A 23,672-nucleotide genomic window follows, 5' to 3' on the forward strand; every position below is an offset into this window, starting at 1 on the left:
TTGGAGCTGATGGGTCCTGGAAAAACACACTGTTCCCCAATAAAATCCTTAAAAAAAAAAAAAAGAAAAGAAAGAAAATCAGCCCTTAGTCTATGACAAGAATTGAAATTTTTTCCCCAGTTTGTTGTACATCTTTTTAATGTTTGTTTTTCCTCAAGTTTTTTTATTTTTGTGTAGTCAACTTTACAAATCTTTTATAGCTGCAGGTTTTGTGTCCTAATTAGTAAGATAAGCCCCCATATGAGAATATTTTTAAAAATTTTACCTATATTTTCTTTAGTACTTTCATGGTTTCACTTTTTATATGAAAATATCCACATGGAATATATTTTGATGCAATGTGTGCGGTGAGGATCCAGGTTCATGTTTTTCCAGATGATTACACAGCTGAGTGTGTTGAGTAATCTGTCTTTTTTGTTGATTTGAAATACCTCCTTTATCATTTACTAAATTCCTGTATCTATTTAGATTTATTCATAGGCTTTCCTATGCTGTAGAACTACATTATTTTAATCATAATGATTTAAAACAAAACCGAACAAATAAAATACACATGCACACGTCCTTGCTTCAAGACTCTTATTTTACATAGTGTTTCTGGCTGTTCTTTCTTGTTTGTTTTTTTATTTGAACTTATTAGTAACTCAAAGAGGTATTTAGAATGTGGGGCTTCTATACCATCTGAACAGAGGGAGATACATTTGTGAGAAGTGACAGACAAAGGAAAGGAGGCTTGGGCTCCTAGGGGCGGTAAATTGTGGGAAGCTAATGGGAGCTAAGGGTTGCTTTAGGAAGTTTGGTTTGTGCAGCCCCATCTCAGCACCACCTTCATGTCTCCAGTGACGATGCCCGTTTTTCCTCCTCCTGATGCAGCAGAGGGGAAGGGAAAGACCTTCACAAAGGGAAGTTTGTGCCCTGCTTATAGGCGACAGGAGGGGGGCCCAGAGCTCTTTCTGCATTTTCTGCTGCTTAATCTCCTTCAGCTCAAAGTAACTCTTATGCCAAAGTGACATATTTTGGGGCGGCATAGTCTGCTCCCCTTCACTACCTTGTCAGGGACCAGAACCCACATTTGTTTTAGGTTTAGTCCCATGGTTAAACAGAGTCAAAATTTGCCTCCAGTCTTTTTGCCGTAGTTTTCTATTCATCTCTTTGCCCCTGAAGTTTGTCTTCATGTAGTTTGTTCAAGAAGAGTTCACGGGAGCCATGTTTCCTGGCTAATTTAATGTTCTCAACTGTTCTCTGTTCTCTATATGTCTATGTTGACTAGCTGTAGAGTTCTTAGATGTGACCTTATTTCTTCATGTATTAATATTGGTACACGTTGCTCCGCTGCTCCTAAAATGGAATGCTAATGGGAAAGAGTTTGAGGCCAGCTGATGGTTTTTCTCATCTAGTTCACCTGAGGTTCTGGTTTGAATGACCCAAATTTTCTTTGTTTATCCTTGAAATCTAATAACTGGCTATTGATTATTCTGTAAGTGGATCTGTACGAGTTTTTTTCTGGCACACTGTGGTCATTCAATCTGTACATTCAAGTCTTCTTTAATTTCTGAATAATTTTCTTGAATTATACCTTGAAATATTGTTTCTGTTCCATTATTTGGAGTCTCTTCTTTAAAGATACCCATTAGATGCCTGCTGAGTTAACAGGAGAAAAAGATAGATGCCCGTCTTCCATAGCTACCATCTTTTCTCTATTCCTTTTGAATTTTTCATCCATTTCTCCTTTTGGCTCCTTTTTTTTCCATAGTGTCTGTCTTCATATGTGCTGCTTCTGATTTCATGTCTGTGATTTTTTTTTCTTGAGATTTTCCAACTTATATATCACTTCCTTCTTTTGGCACCATATTTTCTTTAACTTCTTTGTGCTCTTATTTCAAAGACATGACTGGTGTGTGTATATATATATATATATTTTGTTTGTTTGTTTGTTTGTTTAATGGCATTATGTGTTTTTATCTTTGCTTTAAAATTTTTCTGATGAGTGTTCTTTGTTTGCTATTTGTTTTATCCTTTTTTTAAAGAATATTTTAATATAGTTCTTCCGTAGATGCCCTACTGGTAACTAGTAATACTCAGTTTTGAATGAAGTAAGTTCTTCCTGGACGAGCTGCTTTCAGGAGGTTGGAGTGGGGTTGGAGAATTCCAGGGCCACATTCCAGGCCAATAGGAATTGTCCTTAGGCACGAGGTTGTGTGTGTGCGCGTTCATTTTTTTTCTTTATTTGTCCTTGTCAAAGAATAGCACTGTAGGACAATTCACAAGGCAGACCCCCCTCTCCATCTCACTGAGTACTTCTGGCAAGTATGGCTTTTCTTTGTAATTTCTCCTTCAACCCTGTATCTTAGCTTCTGTAGACTTTATATCAAATGGTCAAGGGAAGCTCTGAGCCATGAATGTCTGCTTTTGACATTTCTTCATACCCCCAGTTGATGGTAGCTTATAACCTTTCTAAAAAAGGGTATGGTAAATTTCATTAAGGAAGCTTTTTCTTTCTTTTTTCTTTTTTTTCTTCTGTTTCTTATTCTCCTTGTTGCTTTTGAGTGATTCAGAAGAAGAGGAGAAATTCCTAAATTCACTGTCAAATTCAGACTTCTTGTGGCTGAAAATTGTTATGCTGCTGTATGAGATGATCCTTGCTAAGCGCCTAGAGACTGCAGAGTCCTACACGGTGCCTATTTTCTAAGAAGAATTTCCTATACTTGTGGTGTAATCTTCTGTGCCCCTCAAAAAGTCATAATAGAAAAAGAGAGTCTCTGAGGAAAAAAAAATCTCAATCAGCTATGCACCCACCAAACTTGATATAAATGTCTTGATTATATGTAGCTAAAGCCTCTTTATTATGAACTCCATGAGTGATAACAACAGTTGGTTTGGTTGTTACGGATTTTTGTTTTATGCAGTGTGATTATAATATATGACTTACCTTAAAGAAATTCCAAATCTTAATCCACTAGATGGAGACTTTGCCTTCAAAGTGGTGACCTTTGAGGCACACTAATTCTGATGGTGCTACCACAGCTCAGAGCATTTTTGGAATATCTCTAAAGAAATACTTTTTAAAATTAGTTTACAAGACCCACAAAAAAATGCTTTATTATTTTGTCATTACTCAACTAATTATTCACCTTATTAACAAGAGTTAGTGCTGTGTGACTTAACATTTTTTCAAAATAATCACATTCACCTTTAAAAAAAAAAAATCACCAGACCATCACCAATCTGGTCATTACCTTATCTGTTTTATATTCAAATGAGTGTTCCCTCTCCAAAACAATTACTTCAAAGACAGGGATTCCAATGTGCTTCAAAGAGCACAGAGGAAGAGTTCCAAATATGTGTCGATCGATGGCAGTATTTATATTAACATTAATTATTAAAAGCATGCGAAGGTAATTTTTTTCTGTATGTAAAGAATTTTTTGAAAAACCGGGGACACTTTTTCTGAAGAACATAAAGTCTTGGAGAGAAATAGTTATGATTGAATTCTGTTCATGAATACCTGCATTAGAGTTCAAAGTGCATAGGTAGACCAAAACAGAGGTGTAGGAAAGCCCTGAATTCATCTCCCACAGACACACAGAATATGAGCCTACATATAGAGTGATTCCTCCTGAAGAAGAGTTGAGGGCTGATCGACCAGCTTCTGCACAACAAATTACAGAGGGTATTAAAATTCACATGGAACCACAAAAGACCCCAAATAGCCAAAGCAATCTTGAAGAAGCAGAACAAAGCTGGAGGTATCACTCACCACTGATTTTGAACTATATACTTGTATACTTTTAGGTTGTCGGAAAAGTCATGACACATTTTTGCAACGGAAAAACAGAAAAAATACGTCATAACTTTCCCGACAACCCAATACAAAGCTATAGTAATCAAAACAGCTTGCAAAACTGGCATGAAAAGAGACACAAATATCAATGGAACAGAAAAGAGAAGAGAGCTCAGAAATAAACCCACATTTATATGGTCAATTAATCTATGACCAAGGAGGCAAGAATACACAATGGGGGAAAGACAGTCTCTTCAATAAGTGGTGCTGGGAAAACTGGACAGCTACATGCAAAAGAATGGAACTGGACCCCTATCTTACACCATCTACAAAAGCAAATTCAAAATGGACTTAGTTGAATGTAAGACTTGAAGCTATAAAACTCCTAGAAGAAAACAGGCAGTAAGCCCTTAGGCGTCAGTCTAAGCTATGTGGGCTGCTTGCCCTTTGCACAGCTCTCAGACCTGGAGACCTGGCTCTGAATTGAGGCGTGGATCTGATTGTCACCCTTTCCGTAATGATAGCCCATTGTTCCAGTGCCACCCTTTCCCAACGTTGTGTATTACTGCCTTCCCCCCAACATAGTGGATATTTATGTTGGCCAAATAATAGGAATACTGCTTGACCCACTGGCTGACCCACTCTTATCTCCCTGACTTAATTGCCAGGAGACAGTCAGTAAATTGGAATAGACACATTTAATGGGGAGCGGGATGCCAGGCTCCCTTTCGTTTCGGCAACTCTAATCTTTATGAGTGATTGCCGTGGATTTCCCCATTCTTTTAGCTTCTGGGGGGGGGACACCCCTTCCCTTCCACACAGGGAGGAAAGAAGAACCTCCTTCCCCCAAGAGCTCATGATCCCTCCCACATCTCAGCTGTTCTCCGTATGGGGGTGATGAGGAGAACTAGGTGGTGAGTATGGTCTAGTATCTGTTACTAAGCCTTGGGGGGAGTTAGCTGGTCCCCAACTGCCAGTGGCAACTTGGTCTTAGACCGTGGGGTACTCAGCATCCTTTGTCATCTTCAGTTTGGGGTTTATCAACAATTCCAGGACAAGAGGAAAAAAATCCCACTTGACATAAGGTTATATTTCATCAGTACCCTTTCCTATATACAAGTTTAAAATGTCGTACTATAGTCAAATTTCTCAGTCTTTTCCTTATGATTTTTTTGTTAGCCTTTTCAAGAAATATTTCCCTATTTCTTTAAAAGTTTTAAAATATTTAGATCTTTTGTCCATTTGGGTTTTTTTTAATTTTCTTCTTTTGTTTTTGTTTATGGAGTGAGGTAGAGATCTAATTTTAACTTTCTCATAAGGATAGTCCATTGTCTCAGCATTATTTGTTGAATAGTCTATTCTTCAAGCTTCTTTAAACTGATATACGTTCCTTTGTTCTTTCTCTCTATGGGAATCTGCCTTCACTGTCCCCTAAACTTAATTATGTCCCTGATATGTTCACCCGCCATAGTGCATTGTTCCAGTGAATCGTCCCTGAAACAAGGACTGTGTTCGCTGTTATGGCCTCAGTACCTACATCACTACCTGGCACAGAGTAGGCTTTCAGTAAAGATTTGGTAAATGAATGAATGAGTCCAGGCTACTAACAACCCAGCTGTGCGTCTGTTCTGGGGTTTGGATTCCACAGAGCCCGGAAGGTTTTGCATTTTGCTGTGACTGGTAAATGGGCTTTTCTTTTTCGATAGCATGAGCCTCCTTGAGCTGTCATTATTCAATGAGACAGGCATTTTGAATCATCCCAGATTCTTCACTTTACTTGACCTTGGCATCTAATGGGTCACTTAGGTTCATAATTTACACTTCCTTAAAGCTGAGACGTATTTTTCATTCTTGCTATATACCGGGTTGTCGGAAAAGTCATGACGCATTTCTGCAACAAAAAACAGAAAAAATACGTCATGACTTTTCCAACAACCCAGTAGTACAGCGGTTTTCAACCTTCCTAATGCTGCGACCCCTTAATACAGTTCCTCATGCTGTCGTGACCCATAACCATAAAATTATTTTCATTGCTACTCTATAACTGTAATTTTGCTACTGTTATGAATCGTAATGTAAATATCTTTTTGTTTTCTGATGGTCTTTGGCAACCCCTGTGAAAGGGTCATTTGACCCCCAAAGGGGTCACGACCCACAGGTTGAGAACCGCTGCAAGTAGTAGTTCCCTTTAGCCACAGTTTCACTTTCCAAGATTTCAATTACCCACTGTCAATCGTGGTCTGAAAATATTACATGGAAACTTCCAGAAATAAACAATTCATACGTTTTAAATTGTGGGCAGTTCTGAGAAGCCTGATGAAATCTCACTCCGTCCCACTCTGTCCCAGCTGGGACGTGGCCCATCTCTTCACCCAGAGTCTCCATGCTCTGCACATTCCCTGTTCATTAGTCACCTAGTAGCCACATTGGCTTCAGATTGACTGTCATGCGATCACAGGGCTCGTGTTCAAGTCACCCTCAGTTTACTTAATTATGGCCCCGGTGCACAAGAGCAGTGATGCTGGCAATTCAGATACACCAAAGAAAAGCTGTTAGTGCTTCCTTTATGTGAAAATGTAAGAGTTCGCCACTTAATCATATAATCACAGCATAATCTCATATGCTGAGATTACTAAAATCTACATAAAGAATTAATTTTCTATCCATGAAATTCTCTAATTTGTCAGTTAAACTATCCTAGGTATATGTGTATAGGAAAAAACAGTAGATACAGGGTTTGGTACTACTTGAGGGTTCAAACATTCACTGGGGTTCTTAGAAAATAATTCCCATGGCTAAGTGGGGGTACCACATCTGCATTTTAGTTCTGGCCTTTGTTTCTTTCCTTTATTATCTTTTGAATGTGATCTTTGATGTAGGCATGAGAATATGTGTAACACATAATAAATTGTGAACTATAATTACCTGTACACCTATGAAGCCACCTGTCGCCTGAGAATGATAACATTATCTGCCTAGTGGCTGTACATAGGTGCTCCCCGCTAGCCCACACCCTTGCCACCTCCTAAGAGGTCATCCTCTGCTGAAGTTTGGGTTGCTCATTCTCTTGCTTTGGTTTTCTTTTCAAAGATAAGCTTATTGCATATGTAAGTAATCCTAAAAATGCATTATGTAGATTTACTAGTTACTGAGCTTTATAATAGTGGTTTCATACTTCGTGACATCTGCAACTTGGATTTTTTATTCAACATTTATGCTCCTAAGATTCATCTATACTGTAGAGTGTGGCTGTGGTTCATTAATGTCATTAATTTCGTTAGTGATCACAGTGACATTATATTGTGTACCATACCATGATTTGTCTGTTCTTCTGTCGATATTTGTTTAGATTGTTTGCAGTTTTTTGGTTTTTGTTTTTGTTTTTTTTCCGCTATTTTGGACAAGATTGCTATAAACATTGTTGTTTATGTCTCTTGGTCCAAATGTGTGAAGTTTCTCTAGGCGCTATACCAAGGAGTGGACTTTCTGGGTGAAAGGATGTTCACCTGAAAACAATAAGGCCAAATTATTTTTCAAAGTGGTCTGTTTATACACACGCCAGTAAACTGTAAAAATTTCATTGATCCATATCCTTCCCAAAACTTGGCATTATAAGATTTATTAATTTTTTTCCCTTTTTAGATGTAAAATTGTATTTCCTTTTAATTGTAATTTGGATTTCCCCAAGAAAAGAGTTAGAGATTGTTTTCTATGCTTGTTGACCATTCACAGTTCCATTTCTGTAAAATGTCTGCCTTTTGCCCATTTTTCTATTGGGCTATTTGAGTTTTTCTTACTGAATTAAAGTTCTTTATATATTTTGGATCCAAATTGGCCATCAGCTACAACTACTTCCAATATTTTCTCTCAGTTTGTGGTTTGCCTTTTCACTTTCTTTATGGTATCTTCATAAATAGAAGTTTGAATGAAGTCTTAATTGTAATGAAGTTGAATTTATCAGTCTTGTGTATTGTAATTATAATATTTTGACCTTGTTTACAAAACATCTAGCTCTGTACTGAATTTATAAATGTATTCTCCTACACTTTATTTTGAAGGATTTAAAAGCTTTGTCTCTCACATTTAAAAGGCATGTGGAATTAATTTTTGTGTCCATGGTATGAAGTAGGGCTCCAGTGTAATTTTTTCCAGATGGATAAACAATTATCCTGTAAGAGCATTTATTTAGATTGAAGTATATTCACAATACATATTGCTACAAGAGGAAAGTATACAATATAACAAAATATATGGTATTTAGAAAACATAAAATACTGCACATATAGTAATTAATATATATATATCGGATCTAAAGAAACGGTATTAGAAGGGCAGACTACACTAAAATAACAACAGTGATTACCTTTGGATGGTGGGATAATGGATAATTTTGTTTATTTCTTTCGTCCTTCTCTGCGTTTTCCAAATTCTCTGTGTTGAACATATATTTGTATTTTTTTTAAAAAGTGAGAAATAAGATAGTGTCTATAGATCAGCGGTTCTCAACCTTTCACAGGGGTCGCCTAAGACCACCAGAAAACACATATTTTCAATGGTCTTAGGAACCGAGACACCGCTTCTCTATCCGTCTCAAGGCCCACATGCAGATACCCCCACATACGAGTACCCGGCAACCCCTGTGAAAGGGTCGTTCGGCCCCCAAAGGGTTCGACCCCCAAGCGGTTCCCACAGGTTGAGAACCGCTGCTATAGATGATGATGTAGTGTCAACACACCTTAAAGAAAAATCGTTAGTTGAAAGAGAAACCATGAATTGAAATCTCCCCACTTAACTTTTGAAAAAGCTTCTTCCATTCCTGGGGGTGGGGAGATGTTTGCGAATTATGCAGTAAATGTCAGTAGAAGGTGAAAAAGGCTTAAATTCTGAAACCTGGGTGATTCTTCTGTAAATAGTTATATAAAATAGCTCTCCCCTGAGTTGTTTGCTTTACAGGTATGTAGGCTCTTTGAAGATAGGATCCAGGTTACTTATGTGTATCATTGGTGATGCAATCATTTCTTTTTGCCCAACAGCAGATAATGAAAAGACTTATAAAACGATACGTTTTGAAAGCACAAGTAGACAAAGAAAATGATGAAGTGAATGAAGGTAAGCATCTCCAACCTGAAAAGCATCCTTTTACAACTAATGTAATGAACTTGTAAAACTTCATATTAAAGGATACTTTAAAATTCCAGTAATCTCAGGTAACAGTTTAGGTGTACACACACACACACACACACACACACACACACACACACACACGGCACCAGGCTCAAGTCCAGGTTACCTAGGCTTCTGACCAACTGGCCACAGATTGGAGGTTCCAATGACCTCTCCAACTTAGAATGCCAGTTATTAAGTCCAGGTTGTCACCTGTACTTCGACCCACAACCTCCTTCTTGTGTTCTATCAGTTTTCTACAACTGAACTCAGAGAACCATGTTACTTACTAGATCACTGGTTTATTGTAAAAGGTATGACTCAGGAACAGCCAGATGGAAGAGACCCTAGCAATGGAGATGATCTGTGTAGGTATCAGCCCTTCAGGCTGAGGGAACCCGAGGGGCTCCCTGTAGACAGAAAGGTTGTCCCTTGGTCATACATCAGTTAACAGAAAGGTTACCCTGAGCCGCAGGACAAAAACTTTGGCTGAGTTTTACTATTAAGAACTTAGCTGCACTATTTTTATACCTTTTTTCAAAGGTCGGTATATTTTTAAAGGCAGACATTTCTTAAACATCTTAAAGGAAAAAAAAATCTAAAATAAGTACCTTGGAGACTTTATGAGATAAATGTATTCTATTCATAGCATATAAATTTTACTCTTTGTTCTTTTCAGAGTCCAAAGAGCTAATTACCAATTGTATGTATTTTTAATCCAAATACTACAGGTGAATTAAAAGAAATCAAGCAAGATATCTCCAGCCTTCGCTATGAACTTTTGGAGGACAAGGGCCAAGCGACTGAGGAACTAGCCGCTCTAATTCATAAGCTCAGCGAGAAGCTGGCCCCCAGCATGCTGAGATGCGAATGACCCCGTCACCTGGAACTTGCCTTGGACTGCAGCACAAATGTGGGCAATAATATTTCTAAGTATGAAATACTTGAAAAACTATGGTGTAAATTTTTAGTGTTAACTACCTTTATCATGTGAATCCGTAAAAGTTAGGTCTTAATGATTTTCCTGTTTTATCACATGCCAATGGTCTTCATTTTAACTGTCTGCCTTGACATTACCAACCATGACACGCCATCGTATTTAAAGGCCCAATATTACTACATTACTGACATTTTTGTCCATTTTAGAGTAAGTTCTACTCCATCTTTGCACTACCTGTTGGCCTCCAAGAGACTGCAATCTCCTTGGAGACAGGCACCATTGTCCTATTTATCTTTGTGTCTCCAGCATCTAGTACAGTGCCTGGTCCATAGTAGGTGCTCAGTAAATGTTGAAACCAACTGAACTGCCAACAAAATACAAAAACAAATAAAAAGGCCATCACTAGGTTGCACACCTTCTCCTGTCTAAGTGCTAAAGGGATTTTTTTTTTTAAATAGAAGCTGAAAACATTTCACAAACAGCTATGACTTTGTCAGATTTTCTTAGGATTTTTGGCATCACTGATAATCCTAGAATTTTTGAGCCCCAAAGGAAGAAGGTTACAAAGAAATGGGTTAATAGAAAATATGATTACATTATATATTTAAGTTTCATAGAATTGTTCAAAACAACACATTAAAGATTTTTCTAAAGTATATCTTGTTTGCTTTCTGTCTTAGATTTTCATTCATTGTTTTTCAGTCATGTGAATTTAGTCATCGGGGTGGTGAATTTTTTTAAGGCTGGGAGTTATGTAGCACTGTTATTTTGTTTTAACCTCCTAATCTCTACTTCTGATGCTTTAATGCTAAGTAAGGTATCAACAACTGACTTCCTGTCTCGCCCATTCGCTCCTTTCTGAGTTTTGGAGAATATGCTTATGGGCATAAATAGGGAAGAGAAGTGGCTGTGTGCCTGGAAAGCCATGTCCAGGTATCACCAGGTGTGTTCCATTTCCCTCTGGGGCCTCTCTTGCTTACAATAATGGACATCTGTTTTCTTACCAGAGCATTTCAGTTATACTTTCTACTTGTGGTGTGTCTGTATTTGACTTATTATAGATCTGAGCTGAGTCTAGTAATATCCACAACGCCTCATGACTTGAATAGGAAAGGGGATACAGGCCAGTGAGTGCCCTCGTCTCTTCACAGACCGTAAGACACTCAAAAGTATTGTTTTTTAACCAGGGAGGTTCAAATATCTCATAGAGTTATGTTTAACGTCCTGATTCCCTTCAGTCTGTTCCTGTCTAGTCTTACAGGAATACAAATTGTGATCACACCTCAAGGATAGTTTTATAGGTCCTAAACACCAATCAAATACATGGTACTTTAAAAGTCATTACTCTCACACATGAAGACCAAAATGAACATTAAATGGAACTACGTAAAGCTCTTTAAAGATGATGTCTTAATTTCTACATTTTGGGACTTAAAACAGAAGTTTAAAAAATACCTTTATACATTTTTGCTACCACCGTAGACTATTTCATTAACTTTTGTGCTATTCTAGTAGTTCTTTGTCTTAAACAGTTTTCAAACTTTATGTATTTTATGTTATGCCTCAGAAATGAATAAAATATTGAGTTTTTTTCATTGTTATGTTACTCTACTATATTAAAATACTAAAGATATGGAGTTTCCACAATAGACAGTACTTCCAGTCTTACAGTACTTTCTAGAATTCCAAGTGTGGACATTTTTGTTTATAGCTGTGGAATGGAATATTTAGTGATGATCCTAATTGGGGGTTGGGAAAATGTTGAATGGAAAAGTGTCACATTCAGCTGGGAACATTCAGACTAGGATTCTTCAAGTCTTGAATGAAGATTAAGCTCACAGCAATTTTTTTTTAAGTCCATGCCTCCCACAACTGTAGAGCTCTCAACACAGATCAGAAAAGTTCCTCTCTGTTATGGGCTAAATTATGTTGCCCCCTAAATTTGTATGTTGAAGCCGTAACTCCCAGTGCCTCAGCATATGACTATATTTGGAAATAGGGCTTTTAAAGAGATAATGAAATTAAAATGAGATTAGGGCGAGGCTTACTCCTCTGTGACAAATGTCCTTATCAGAAGAGATTAATACACAGACACAGAGGGGAGACCATGTGAAGACACAGGTTGAAGATGTCCAAGGAGAGATGCCTCAGAAGATTGGTTTGCTTCCCTGCTGACACCTTGATTGGTACTCCAAGCCTGGGAGAAAATAAATGTTCTGTAAGAAAATAAATGTCTTTTGTTTAAACCACCCAGCTTGTGGTACTTTATTATGGTGGCCCTGTCTATCTAATACACCTTCCAACCCCCTAAATTCTATAATGTTCTATACAATTCAATTTTACTCTGTCTCCTCTGTGGCTATTTTTCAACTTCTAAAAGTGTATCTGTATTTTTATTGAGTCTAAATTAATGTATATTTTCCTCAAATTGTTACACAGCTAACCTGTCTCAAGGCGTTATTGTCTATTTTAATATAATTATTTTAGCCTCAGACAATGAACTGTCTGGAACACCCTGGGATCTAGGCAAAACCTCAGATCCCTCTGTAGGAAATAGTTCCTCTTTCTAAGAAGCACCTCTTCTCAGGGGTTTAATTTTTAATTGACAATCATTTGTGAACTCCCCCCTAGTGGACCACAGAAATCAGGAAAGAGACCGTATCTTACTCATCTGTAGTATTTCTGGGGGCAGAACAGTGTCCACTAAGGACCGATGACAGGAGTCAAGGACTGTCAGCTCTTGGTCAGAGCCTGAGTCACCACAGGCCAGCAATAGTCTGAGGGTCCCTGAGGCCTTTTCAGGGGGCCTGTGATTTTGAAACTATTTTCATAACACTAAGACATTTGTGGTTTTCACTGCGTTGACATCTGCACTGATGGTACAAAAGGCATGGTTAATACTGCTGGTTCTTAAGCACGAATCAAGGCAGTGGCTTCAAACTGCAGTAGTCGCTGTATTCTTCATGCACATGTGGGCAGGAAACAAAGTTTCATATAAAAATGTTCATTATAAAGCGGTAAAAATTGTTAATTTTAAGCCTTCACTCTTGAGTGCATATCTTTTTAAATATTCTGTGTGATGAAATGAGAAGCATGCATAAAGCATTTCTACTAAATGCCAACGCACAGATTTCTACACAATGCCATCTCAAGGAAGAGCATTTGTGTGATTGTTATTTGAGTTGCTAGCCCAACTTGTTGCTTTTCTCGTGGAACCATTTGTTTTTTGAAAGCACAACTGAAAAATTATGATTACTTAGACTTGAATATATATCATGCACTTCCTTGTGAAATCAAGCAGGGAACCTATCATTTCAAGGAAAATAATTGACATCAGTGGTTAAAATTTGAGCCTTTATGCATAAATTATACTTTCGCAAAATTTGTACCCACCGTCTGAGTTTGACAGCTTTCTTCCAATAGTACAAATCTTTTCTGACGAAATGTGTGGTGATGTTAACAAATGAGATTTTTTTGGATGCTGTATAATGAAGTCGCATTCCACATTGCAACTAACTTTTCAAACTACCACTTGAGTTTGGACCAAGATTCCTTCATATACTTAAAAATAACCCACACATACACCAATATATTGAATGCAGAAGTAAATCTGGGACGCCCCTGTTCGCTATTCTGATGGACAGTAAATAGGTTTGCAAACAATGCTAGTCTTTTTACTTTTTTATTTTAGAAAAGTTATTGTCATTAAAATACGTAATGAGCTTGTTTTTTAATATATTTTTAAGTTTTTCAGTTCTAATTTCTTATATGGTAAATGTCAACAAATAATTCATATAAACATAAGTTCTTTGGTGTCCTCAATAGTTTGTAGGAGTTTTGTAAAGGGGTCCTGAGGACAAAATATTGAGAAATGCTGCTTGTAGGCTAACGCCTATAACGGTGGAACCTAATTCTTTGAGGGACCCTTTCCAATCTCAGACAAATAGATCCGAATCTACCCGGGCTTCATAGCTCCTACATCCAAAAAAGACAGAGGTGCGGCTTTGGGCGGCGGTAGGGGTGGAGCCAAGACTGCGTCCCCGGTCTCCCTGGAAACAACCCTCCGGAATCACCTGGTCCTTGTCCTCAGTCCCTCTCCGCCTCTGATTGGAGCAGGTTACGCCAGTGGGCGGCCCGTCGGGGGAGGGGCGGGGCTTCAGTTTCGTCCACCGCCCACTCGCGTGAACGTATTGACGTCACTCGAAGCTGCTGCCTTGACTCCCGGCCTTTGCGTCTCCGCTGTGGTACCTGGAGCTGGGGTCGCCTGTGTGCGGGGACTTGGGCAGTTTCCCCTCAGAGGCCTGGCGTCCGGCCGCCCCTGCCCGCCCTGCCCCGGCCCGGCGCCGCCCAGGGCGTCCGTGCCGCCGTCATGGATCTGAATTTAAACCGAGCGGATTATTTACAGGTAAACCCGAGGGACAGGTCCACGGTCGCCGTGCGGGGTGAGACCCGCTGCCTGAGAGGATTCGGTCTTAGCGAGAAAGGCTGGAGCTGCCCTGTGACGCGAAGCCCGGGCTGCGGAGCTTTGTGCCACCCCCGGCCCCGCGGGGTGCAGGCCCCAGACTTCCTCCCCTCCATCTCGTTTCCCAGTCACCCCGTTTGGGCTAATGGTACAAACGTGTGCCCGGCCCATATCCCGGGGAGTCGTGCTAGGTCAGCACTGGCCGCCACACCTCGGCGGTTGCCTCTTGAATTTTTCTTGACTCCACCCCACCCTCCCCCCATTTCCTCCAGCTCCGTGACCCCCAGTTCAGGCTCTCGCCTTCTCTTGCTTGGTGGATGGAAATAGCCTCCCACCCGGGCTCCGAGCTCCAGCGTCACCTCCTCCCTTCACATCACTTGCCGGATGGAGGTTTCAGAATCCAAATCCAAATCAATTATTTTAAGCTTTAACCCTCCTCCCTGGGTGACAGCATAACATCGTAGACATGCACGACCTGTACATTCTTTCCCGAGCTGTTGCTTTCTGCAACTTCTGTCCGGTCTTCCTCCTCCACCTGCCGTGTACTGCCGGCCACAGTTCCCGTCTGAAAGATCCGTGCTGTTTCCCTCTTCTGTACCTTTTGTAAAATAATCCTCCTCATCGGTTTTATTGGCTGTCATGGCCATCAGCATGTTTGCCATGTGAGCAAAAAAAATTTTTTTTCTTGGTTGCGTTTAAAATAATTTCTCTATTTCCAAAGATTTTAAATCACTCTACAAAAACTAACAACTATATGAAGTTGTAACAGAAGGCTTCTAGAAATATTTTTTGTGATGTATCCTGCCGGTAATGTCACTTATTATTATTTTTTTTTTGGCTTGACAACATAAATTTTGACAAGCATACATTTTACTGTTTTTGGTTGTTTCCTGTATCCTCACTTTCGTGGCCTATTTCATTAGATAATAAGTTCATCGCTGATAATAATTACTTCATATCACTAATTTCTGCAATAAAAAAGGGACTATCATCTGAATCTGCTGGTCCCTTACATCTCTGATGTAAAACTCAGATTACAGAGTATGAGAAAACATTTAATAAGTGGCTGGTGTGTTTCCTAGGTGGGAGTGACCTCTCAGAAGACCATGAAGTTACTTCCTGCCTCAAGACACAGAGCTACACAAAAGGTACTGTGCAGATACTGATTCCTCCACGTCTTCTTAGCGGTGACAGAGAAGAAGTGTACATTTCCTTCTTTTTTGAGAAGTTATTCTTTTTAAAATGCTAATGTTAACATGGAAATTAATGTCTTTCATTTGAACAGAGGTTGGCATCCCAAGGGACATTTACAAACAGTAATTTTCTTGGACATTATAATTATTATGTCCAGTTAGTAAATAGTATAAAATAACTTGTTAAAACCATATTCCATTTTTCTGGAAATAATTTACTCCGTGTGTACTTGTATGCACCAGATTGTGTATATGAAAGATCAAATGTAAGACACAATTGAATATAGAGAAATTGTTTTTTTGAGACATTATCATATTTTAAGAGTAATTAAGTATTTTGATGTTGAACTTTATATTTAGCAATATTGACTTGAGTATTTTTATAGAAATACTGATCCTATGAGACATGACAATTATAATTTTGTAATAGACTAGTAGGATATTTTATAGCTGCAAAATAAATACAGTATCCTGATATATTAACATTTTTTCAAGCTAAATCAATAGATTTCTGATTGTCATTTATTTAGTCTACTATTGGGTTGTCAGAAAAGTCATGACGCATTTTTGCAACGAAAAACATAGAAAAAATACGTCATGACTTTTCCGACAGCCCAATAGATCAGCATATCTCAGGATCCTGCACACTCTTAAATTATTGAGGGTCCCAAAGAATTTTTGTTTATGTAGATATATCTATCAATACTTACTGTATTAAAATTCAAACTAAGACATGTTTTATTTACTCTTCCACTTTTTAAAAATAATAGACCTACTACATGTTTACATACATAACATTTTTATGAAAATATTTTCAAAAACAAAAGAATTTAATGAGAATAGCAACACGGTGTTGCATTTTCTTTAGCCTGGCGTAAACAAAGGTACCTGGATTCTCATGTCTGTTTTCATGTCAGTGTGCTCTGATGTGTTGTTTTGGTTGAAGCATATGAAGAAAATCTAGCTTACACAGATACATAGTTGAAAATAGGGAGGTGTATTTAAATAGCTTTTCCAGATAATTATGGCTCTTCATATTTGATACTATACCTACACTAGACAAGTAGTAGTATCTTAAACATTAGGTGTAATGTGGAATCTGAAACCATATTGATTAACTTTTCATACTTTGATACATTAAAATCCATTGGTCTGTCTTGTACTTGAAATGGATCTTTTACCCATGCATGAATTTATAGCATCCTGTGGTGGTCATTTGAGATTATTGGTTCATCTGAATTATACATATCTTCCAAATGTTGACACATTTTATTATAGAATATCAAACATTTCATATTTTTTAGTATCACTACTGGTCTCATCAGAAAAATTAAGTATGGAGAAGCTGTCAGTCTCCCAGTGGCCAGATACAAGACTTTCCAAAGTCCTGACTTGCACTTGAAAGCTCTAATTTGACCATCGGTAGCAAACACTGTCAGATGTTTCCCTTTGAAATAACAAACTCACCTCCTTCAATTTTTAAAAAAAGCTCAGGAAATACCCATGTGTTAATAACAACAGTTGTTGGTTGTTCCTTCGTTCTTAAAAATGGTATTTCTTGAAAAAGTGGATGGTTCAGTTCATAACTCAAACATTTATACAAGTACTTTTCATCGAGACTGTTTTGGTATGCAGCAGAAGTGTTTAATGCGTGTTTCCTCTTTTCTCACACTAAATATTAAAAAGACATGTATTCAAGGGTCAAGATTTAATAAGATTAATAATTTTTATTGCTTCATTAAAGACATTCTTAAATAAAATTGGATTTTTTTTCTTTATTCTCAAATAGGTGATGAAGATTACAGATTACTGGTATAGTTTGGTGGTGATGTTTAGTTTCTTGTCAAACACCCTATTTTACCCACCATTACTTCTGTACCATCATTGCAAATATCAACCTAGTGAAAAAGGAAAATAAAGATTTAGAAAATAGTGTTGACCAGACAGATTCGCTAAAAGGTTCTCACTGAATTCCAGGAGTCTAGGACCCACACTTTAGAAACACCTGTAATGTGTTATTGTTTTATAAATTATTGGGTTAGTGTATCATCAGAAAATCAAAACCTTAACTATTCTTATGTATTTTTCCGTCTGAAAAGAAATCTCTGCCTGTACCAAAGACCCATAAATCTCCTTAAAATATGAACATAATTATTTGTGAATGTTCACTGTTCTGGGGAGAAAGTCCACAAGTTTCATCAAATACACAAAGCTTCCACAGAAAGTTAAAAATCAATGGCCTAAAAACAGAGTCTACATAATATCAACTTTTTGATATTTGAGACTTGTTTTATATCCTAATACTTGGCCAATTTTCTAATGTTTCTTTGTGCTTGATTGTTGGGATGGGGGGCTTTATTTATTTATACACACACACACATATATACATAATGTGCATATATATTAGATCAAAGGTAATTGTTTTTCTATTTTTTATCTTTTGTCTTCTTGATTATCAGTTTCTGAAAAAGAAGTGTTAAAATCTTTATATTTATTCAGAATAATCCATTGGCCACATTGGATAATTGATAATGCTGAAACTGGGTGATGGATACATGGGAATTTATTATAATTTTCTGTCTACTTTTGCATATGCTAAAATTTTTCCATTAAAAATGTTTAAAAATATCAAATAAGTCAGTCACAACCTTATTTGATAATCTCTTTTAAAAATTAATCTTAATGGACCAGCTGAGTGGCTCATTTGGTTAAGAGTTGGCTTAAGAGCATGAGCTCTGGGAAGCAGGGCCACCGGTTCGATTCCCACATGGGCCAGTGACACTGCACCTGAGCTGAGCTGTCGCTGAACTGCTAGCTGGTGGCAGGATGGCTCAGCTGGTGTAGCAACAAGATTGCCTGTTCCATGGTGGGCTATGCTCACCCGCAACTAAGACTGAACTCGGCACCTTGAGCTGAGCTGCCACCTGGATGGCTCAGTGGATAGAGCGTGCGCTCTTAACAACAAGGCTGCTGGTTCGACTCCCGCATGGGATGGTGGCTACGCTCACCCGCAACTAAGATTGAATACAGCACCTTGAGCTTAGAGGCCACGAGCTGCCGATGGGAAGCCAGATGGCGACTGGCGCCCTCCACAACTAAGATTGAAGAACAACAATTTGACTGGTTCCCCTCCCCAATTCCCCAATTAAAAAAAAAATGAATCTTAAAATGTTCTTATGCTCCAGTTAAGAAAAAAAAATTACACCCCCACCCCCCTGGCATTTCTGTCCCTATTCTCTGTTCTATTTACATTGTAAGAACAGCATATGTGGCCAACTACTTCCGTAGTGACTCTCCATGACCTTCTCTTTGACCCTTTTCTATAATTCTTTGGCAGATAATTTTTTTGTAAGGGTGTCTTTTCTAGATTTTCTAATCTCTGTTTTTAAAAATCATAATTTTTATATTGAGAATCTTGTTTTCTTCATATATAGTTAATAGGGCATAATAGTAATTTTTGATTCTCTTCAATCTATTACAGGTAGTTATTGGAGATTATGATGGTGTAGTTACGTGCTTTGGCATGAAGAAAGGAGAAGCAGTGGTATGTATGGGTTTTAGTTTTAGGAGGAAAAAAGTTTTCTAAAAGAAAAACACTACTTATTAAATAATCCTAGGTTAAAATTTTTCTGAAATACAATGAAAAATGGGTTGTGAGGGAAGCAGTGCTATGAAGTATGAGGCGACAGCACAAGAGTTATTTGCCAGTTATTTGTAAAACACCTTTGACAGCCTTGGGTGGCTTATTGGTTTCCTATGCAACCAGTTTGTTTCCTATGTAAAACAAAGTACCTCCAATGTAGGGGCTTAAAGCAGCACACATTTATCATCGCACAGTTTCTGTGGGTCATGGCTGCAGTGTAAATGCCAGCCAGGCTCTGCCCTTTCAGGAGCTCGGAGTCCTGTTCCATGCTGATACGGTTGTCAGCAGAATCCAGTTCTCTATTGTTGGACTAAAGCCCCCACTTTATTGCTGTCTGTAAGCCAGGACCTGCTGTCAGCCTCTTGAGGCCCCCACAATTCCCTGCTACATAGTCCTCGCACAGGCCCACTCACAACATGGTGACCTGTTTCTTCAGACCAGCAGGCAAATCTGTCCAGCCTGCCAAGAATGGAGTCTTACATCACATCACATCACATCACATCACATCACCACATCACCACAATCACATCACCACATCACATCACAATCACATCACATCATGGAAGTCACTAGCCGTCACCTTTGCCACTTACTGTAACCTATCAGGGAAGTGATTTGTATATCACCATAGTCACAGACCATAGTTTACATGTGATGGGTATGAAATGTGAACTCTTCTATTTATTATACTTTATATGGAATTTACAAAACGATGAAGATGGTGAAAATTATCAGAAACTCAATGTTTGCATTATTCACATGTCCTCTTAGATATTTTGCTCTCTGATGCCAGTAATGAAATGGAAAATAACCAGAAAGAAATTGATGATACAAATGTTTCCCATTAAATAGAGAAATATTAAGTTAAATATTCAGGTTTCCAGAAAATTCTATAGGCCTTTATGTATACCACTAAAACTTATAAAAATTGCAAAGAAACCTGGAGACATTATTTTTAAAAGATGATTAAAGTGTAAAAACCTGTCCATTGGAACCAGCTGGGAATCTTATTAAAATGCAGTGTTTCATTCTGTAGATCTGGGATTGGGCCTGAGATTCTTCATTTTTAAGAAAGTTAGTGATGTAGTTCACTAGCGAGTGCTTAGTGAACCCTACTTTGAGTTGCAAGAGTTTAGATTTTAGTGATGTCACTGAAATATGTATGGGAATAAGTATTCTAAAGTTAGAATATATTTAGCAAAAGAACTCAGAAGACCCACTGAAGTAAATCCATGTGTATCTAAAGATATTTCTATATAGTAGAACTATAATATTTTTCTAAGTTTAAAAATTACGGCATTTGTTAGCTCAGTTGGTTAGAGTGCAGTGCTCATAACACCAAGGTTGCCAGTTCGATCCCGATGCCCTCCACAACCAGATTGAAACAACTACTTCCCTTGGAGCTGATGGGTCCTGGAAAAACACACTGTTCCCCAATTTAAAAAAAAATCACAGCATTTTTACAATAAATGAAAATGCTTACAATAAATCTGTGTACTTAATTTTTTCCTCAATGATTTTTGCAGACAGTGTTCAAGACTTTACCTGAGCAGAAGATTGCAAGACTGGAACTAGGAGGGGTTCTTAACACACCACAGGAGAAAATTTTTATTGCTGCAGGATCTGAGATTAGAGGATTCACAAAGAGAGGGAAACAGTTCCTCTCTTTTGAAACAAACCTCACTGAAAGCATTAAAGCTATGTACGTTATTCTCTTTTATTTTTACTTACCCATTTACAGTATTTTGGAGAGGTGACAAACATTTGATTAAGTATCATATCTTGATAGGTTTCTGGGAAATTGACTAAAGGTACTTAATTAGTCAGAAATTAAATTCGACCTAGAATTAGTATAAAGTTTTAAGATGATATTTATATATTTTTGACTCATTGGTTCAGTTATGATTTAAGATCAAGGTATAAAAGGAAAAAAAGGAAGAAATCTCCAGATATTTAAGTTTCTGTTTCTTTGCTATCTCTAGTAGTTCTGGTTTTAAGGTAGTATCATTTCCTTAAAAGGCTGGCAGTCAAAGTTGGTGACTACCAATAGGGTATAATTTCAGGTGAGTCAGGTAAGACTCGAAGCTCCCTTTAATGGCTTTCTGAAATGTGAAACCGTGAAAAAGATATGGAATTTCATTGGATTGATAGAAATGATATTAAGAGCACTACTGAAATTATATGCAGAGCCACAAAGTGAGGCCAACTAAACAATAACAAGATGAGAAAATCAGTGAGATCATTGTAGAATAAGGAATAATTTTAGTATCCCCAAATTTTAAATATACCTTAGAGGTGGAGAAATAGGTAAAACCTTCCAATAAAACCACAGTATCCTCTTTATGATCACATTAATAGCAATCTAGACATGAAAGATAACATTTTGCTCAAAAAATTTCAGCTCCCCAGTGAAAACTCGATTCAATCTTAAGAATTACAACATAGTTGTGACTATTATATTAAATTTTGTTAAATATGATTTGAAATGAACCTGTTTTCATTTCTTTATTCAAAATAAAATTCTAACAGTCATTTTTTCCCCCACTGTTTATCATGTAGTTTAAAGTAGATTCGCTTCAAATAGCCTTCTAAGCAATATAGTGTGGTAGTGAGAAAACTAACTCTAGATAGTGCTTGGCACATTCAAAAACGGTTGCTTTTTGACGTATTATTTGTCTTCCGTACAGATAATTAAATTATCATAGTCTTTGTTTTCAGTTTTTCTAACTTCCGTTTTTGAGGAGCCTGAAGCCTTAAGATCCTCATTTTCAGCTTTCAAAATCAGAGTTATACCAAAAAGCTAGAAATTAAATGGAGGGGGAATTAAAACAAAACAAAAACCCAAAACTGTGTTCTCCAAGTCTGTGATAAAATGATCGTAAACTGTATAAACTTTTATTTTTAGCTGAAAAAAATCAGGAGTTTTCTATGCTTATTTTTAAAAATATGCATATCTTAAAGTCCTTTCAATGTTCTCAGGCACATATCTGGCTCAGACCTCTTTCTCAGTGCAAGTTACATCTATAACCATTATTGTGATTGCAAAGACCAGCATTATTACCTTTCTGGGGACAAAATCAATGATGTCATCTGCCTTCCAGTGGAAAGATTACCTCGTATTACACCGGTATTGGCCTGCCAGGACAGAGTTCTCAGAGTTTTACAGGTTGCTGTTATTTGCATTTTTGTAATTTTTCATAATTTAGGTAAATGAATGTTGATAAACAATGTGTACTTGAGATAAATTACTGTATTGATTTCTACCACTTTAAATGTCCTACTTAATTGGAAAAAAATTTAAATATTTTAATTGATAGTTGAGTTTTTTTACTTGAGGTAAATGTGTTCAGATCTTTGACAAGATTTTAAAGAGACATATATGGATGAAAGGATAATTCACCACCACCACTACCCCCCCATCCCCCTCCACACACACACACATAATTTTTGAGCTAATACAATCAGAATTGAGACCAGGTTTTCTTCTTCTTTTTTGCTTTCTTCCTCCATCACCTTCCCATCTCCTAAAAAATCAAACTAAAGGAGGAAATTGGGTTTGGGAGAGGTTGTTAGGCTTTAACAAGGGATAGTTGAGATCAGGGTTGTATCATTTGAATTTATCCACTGTTTATGACAGTATGTGGAACAGAATAAGCACCTAGTAAATATTTGTTAGGTAAGTAAATGAGTGATAGCTTGAAAAACTAAAAACCATAATTGGCTAAAACAACTGCTTAAGGCCATTGTTATTAGTAATAATAGTTATAACTATGTCTTCTTGAAACTGACTTTCAATAAAATACACACACATACCAGGATCCATCAAATAAGGTTTAAGTGCAAGTAACATAAAGCAGGCGGATTCATTGGTTCAGAAACTTAGACTGATGATAGTGCAGCTGTACAAAAGTCTAGCTGTTTATCCTGTGCCACCACAGGCTATCTCTTTGGAATTTCATTGCCGTATGGCCATTTCTTGGCATCAGCCCTTTTATAAAAGGGAAAGTCCAGTGGTTCTATGAAGTTTTTCTTTTGTTTCCCTAAGGGAAATTAAAGGTTCAAGGTTCATTCTAGAAGCATGAATGATTAATTCCCCCCTCACCTGTACTCCCAAATATGAGTTGTTTGAATAAGGCTTTTAACAGGAGCTGGCTAGCATTCAGTTAGATTCTGCTTTGTTTAACATGAAGAGATGCCTATACTTATTGTAACAACAACAAAAAAAAGAAAATCACTAAGGATTGATGGAAAGCTAGAAATTAGCCTTTCCTCTGCCCTACACACGTCTCCTGCTCCCTATCTGCCTTTCTAGGCAATCTTGCCCTAGAGGTAGCCTTTTTGAGACAGTCTTGTGTATAGTCTTTTGTGTTTACGAGTATATAGGTATATGTAGATATCTGTACATTTTTAAATGTTATTTTAAATAAAAGACAAAGCATATGCCTCTTTTATATGTTCTACATATATTTAAATGTTTTACTATAATTTTG

At 37.5% G+C, this 23,672-nt stretch overlaps 2 protein-coding genes across 2 annotated transcripts in view; both read left to right on the forward strand.

Moving 5' to 3' along the window:
* The window catches only part of TRPC3 (transient receptor potential cation channel subfamily C member 3), a 45,141-nt gene extending 33,666 nt beyond the window's left edge, over positions 1–11,475 (forward strand). The window contains exons 9-10 of the mRNA XM_019668370.1: positions 8,815–8,890; positions 9,676–11,475. Coding sequence (XP_019523915.1) covers positions 8,815–8,890; positions 9,676–9,818 — 219 coding nt within the window. The 3' untranslated portion in view covers positions 9,819–11,475. The remainder of the gene's footprint in view (positions 1–8,814; positions 8,891–9,675) is intronic.
* Positions 11,476–14,063: 2,588 nt separating this feature from the next.
* BBS7 (Bardet-Biedl syndrome 7) overlaps positions 14,064–23,672 on the forward strand; it is a 33,772-nt gene continuing 24,163 nt past the window's right edge. Inside the window, exons 1-5 of the mRNA XM_019668489.1 lie at positions 14,064–14,289; positions 15,429–15,494; positions 19,021–19,083; positions 20,709–20,884; positions 22,162–22,348. Of these exons, the coding sequence (XP_019524034.1) occupies positions 14,254–14,289; positions 15,429–15,494; positions 19,021–19,083; positions 20,709–20,884; positions 22,162–22,348 (528 nt within the window). The 5' untranslated portion in view covers positions 14,064–14,253. The remainder of the gene's footprint in view (positions 14,290–15,428; positions 15,495–19,020; positions 19,084–20,708; positions 20,885–22,161; positions 22,349–23,672) is intronic.

Source organism: Hipposideros armiger, unplaced genomic scaffold (assembly GCF_001890085.2).
Source record: "Hipposideros armiger isolate ML-2016 unplaced genomic scaffold, ASM189008v1 scaffold_1, whole genome shotgun sequence".
Classification (NCBI taxonomy): domain Eukaryota; kingdom Metazoa; phylum Chordata; class Mammalia; order Chiroptera; family Hipposideridae; genus Hipposideros; species Hipposideros armiger.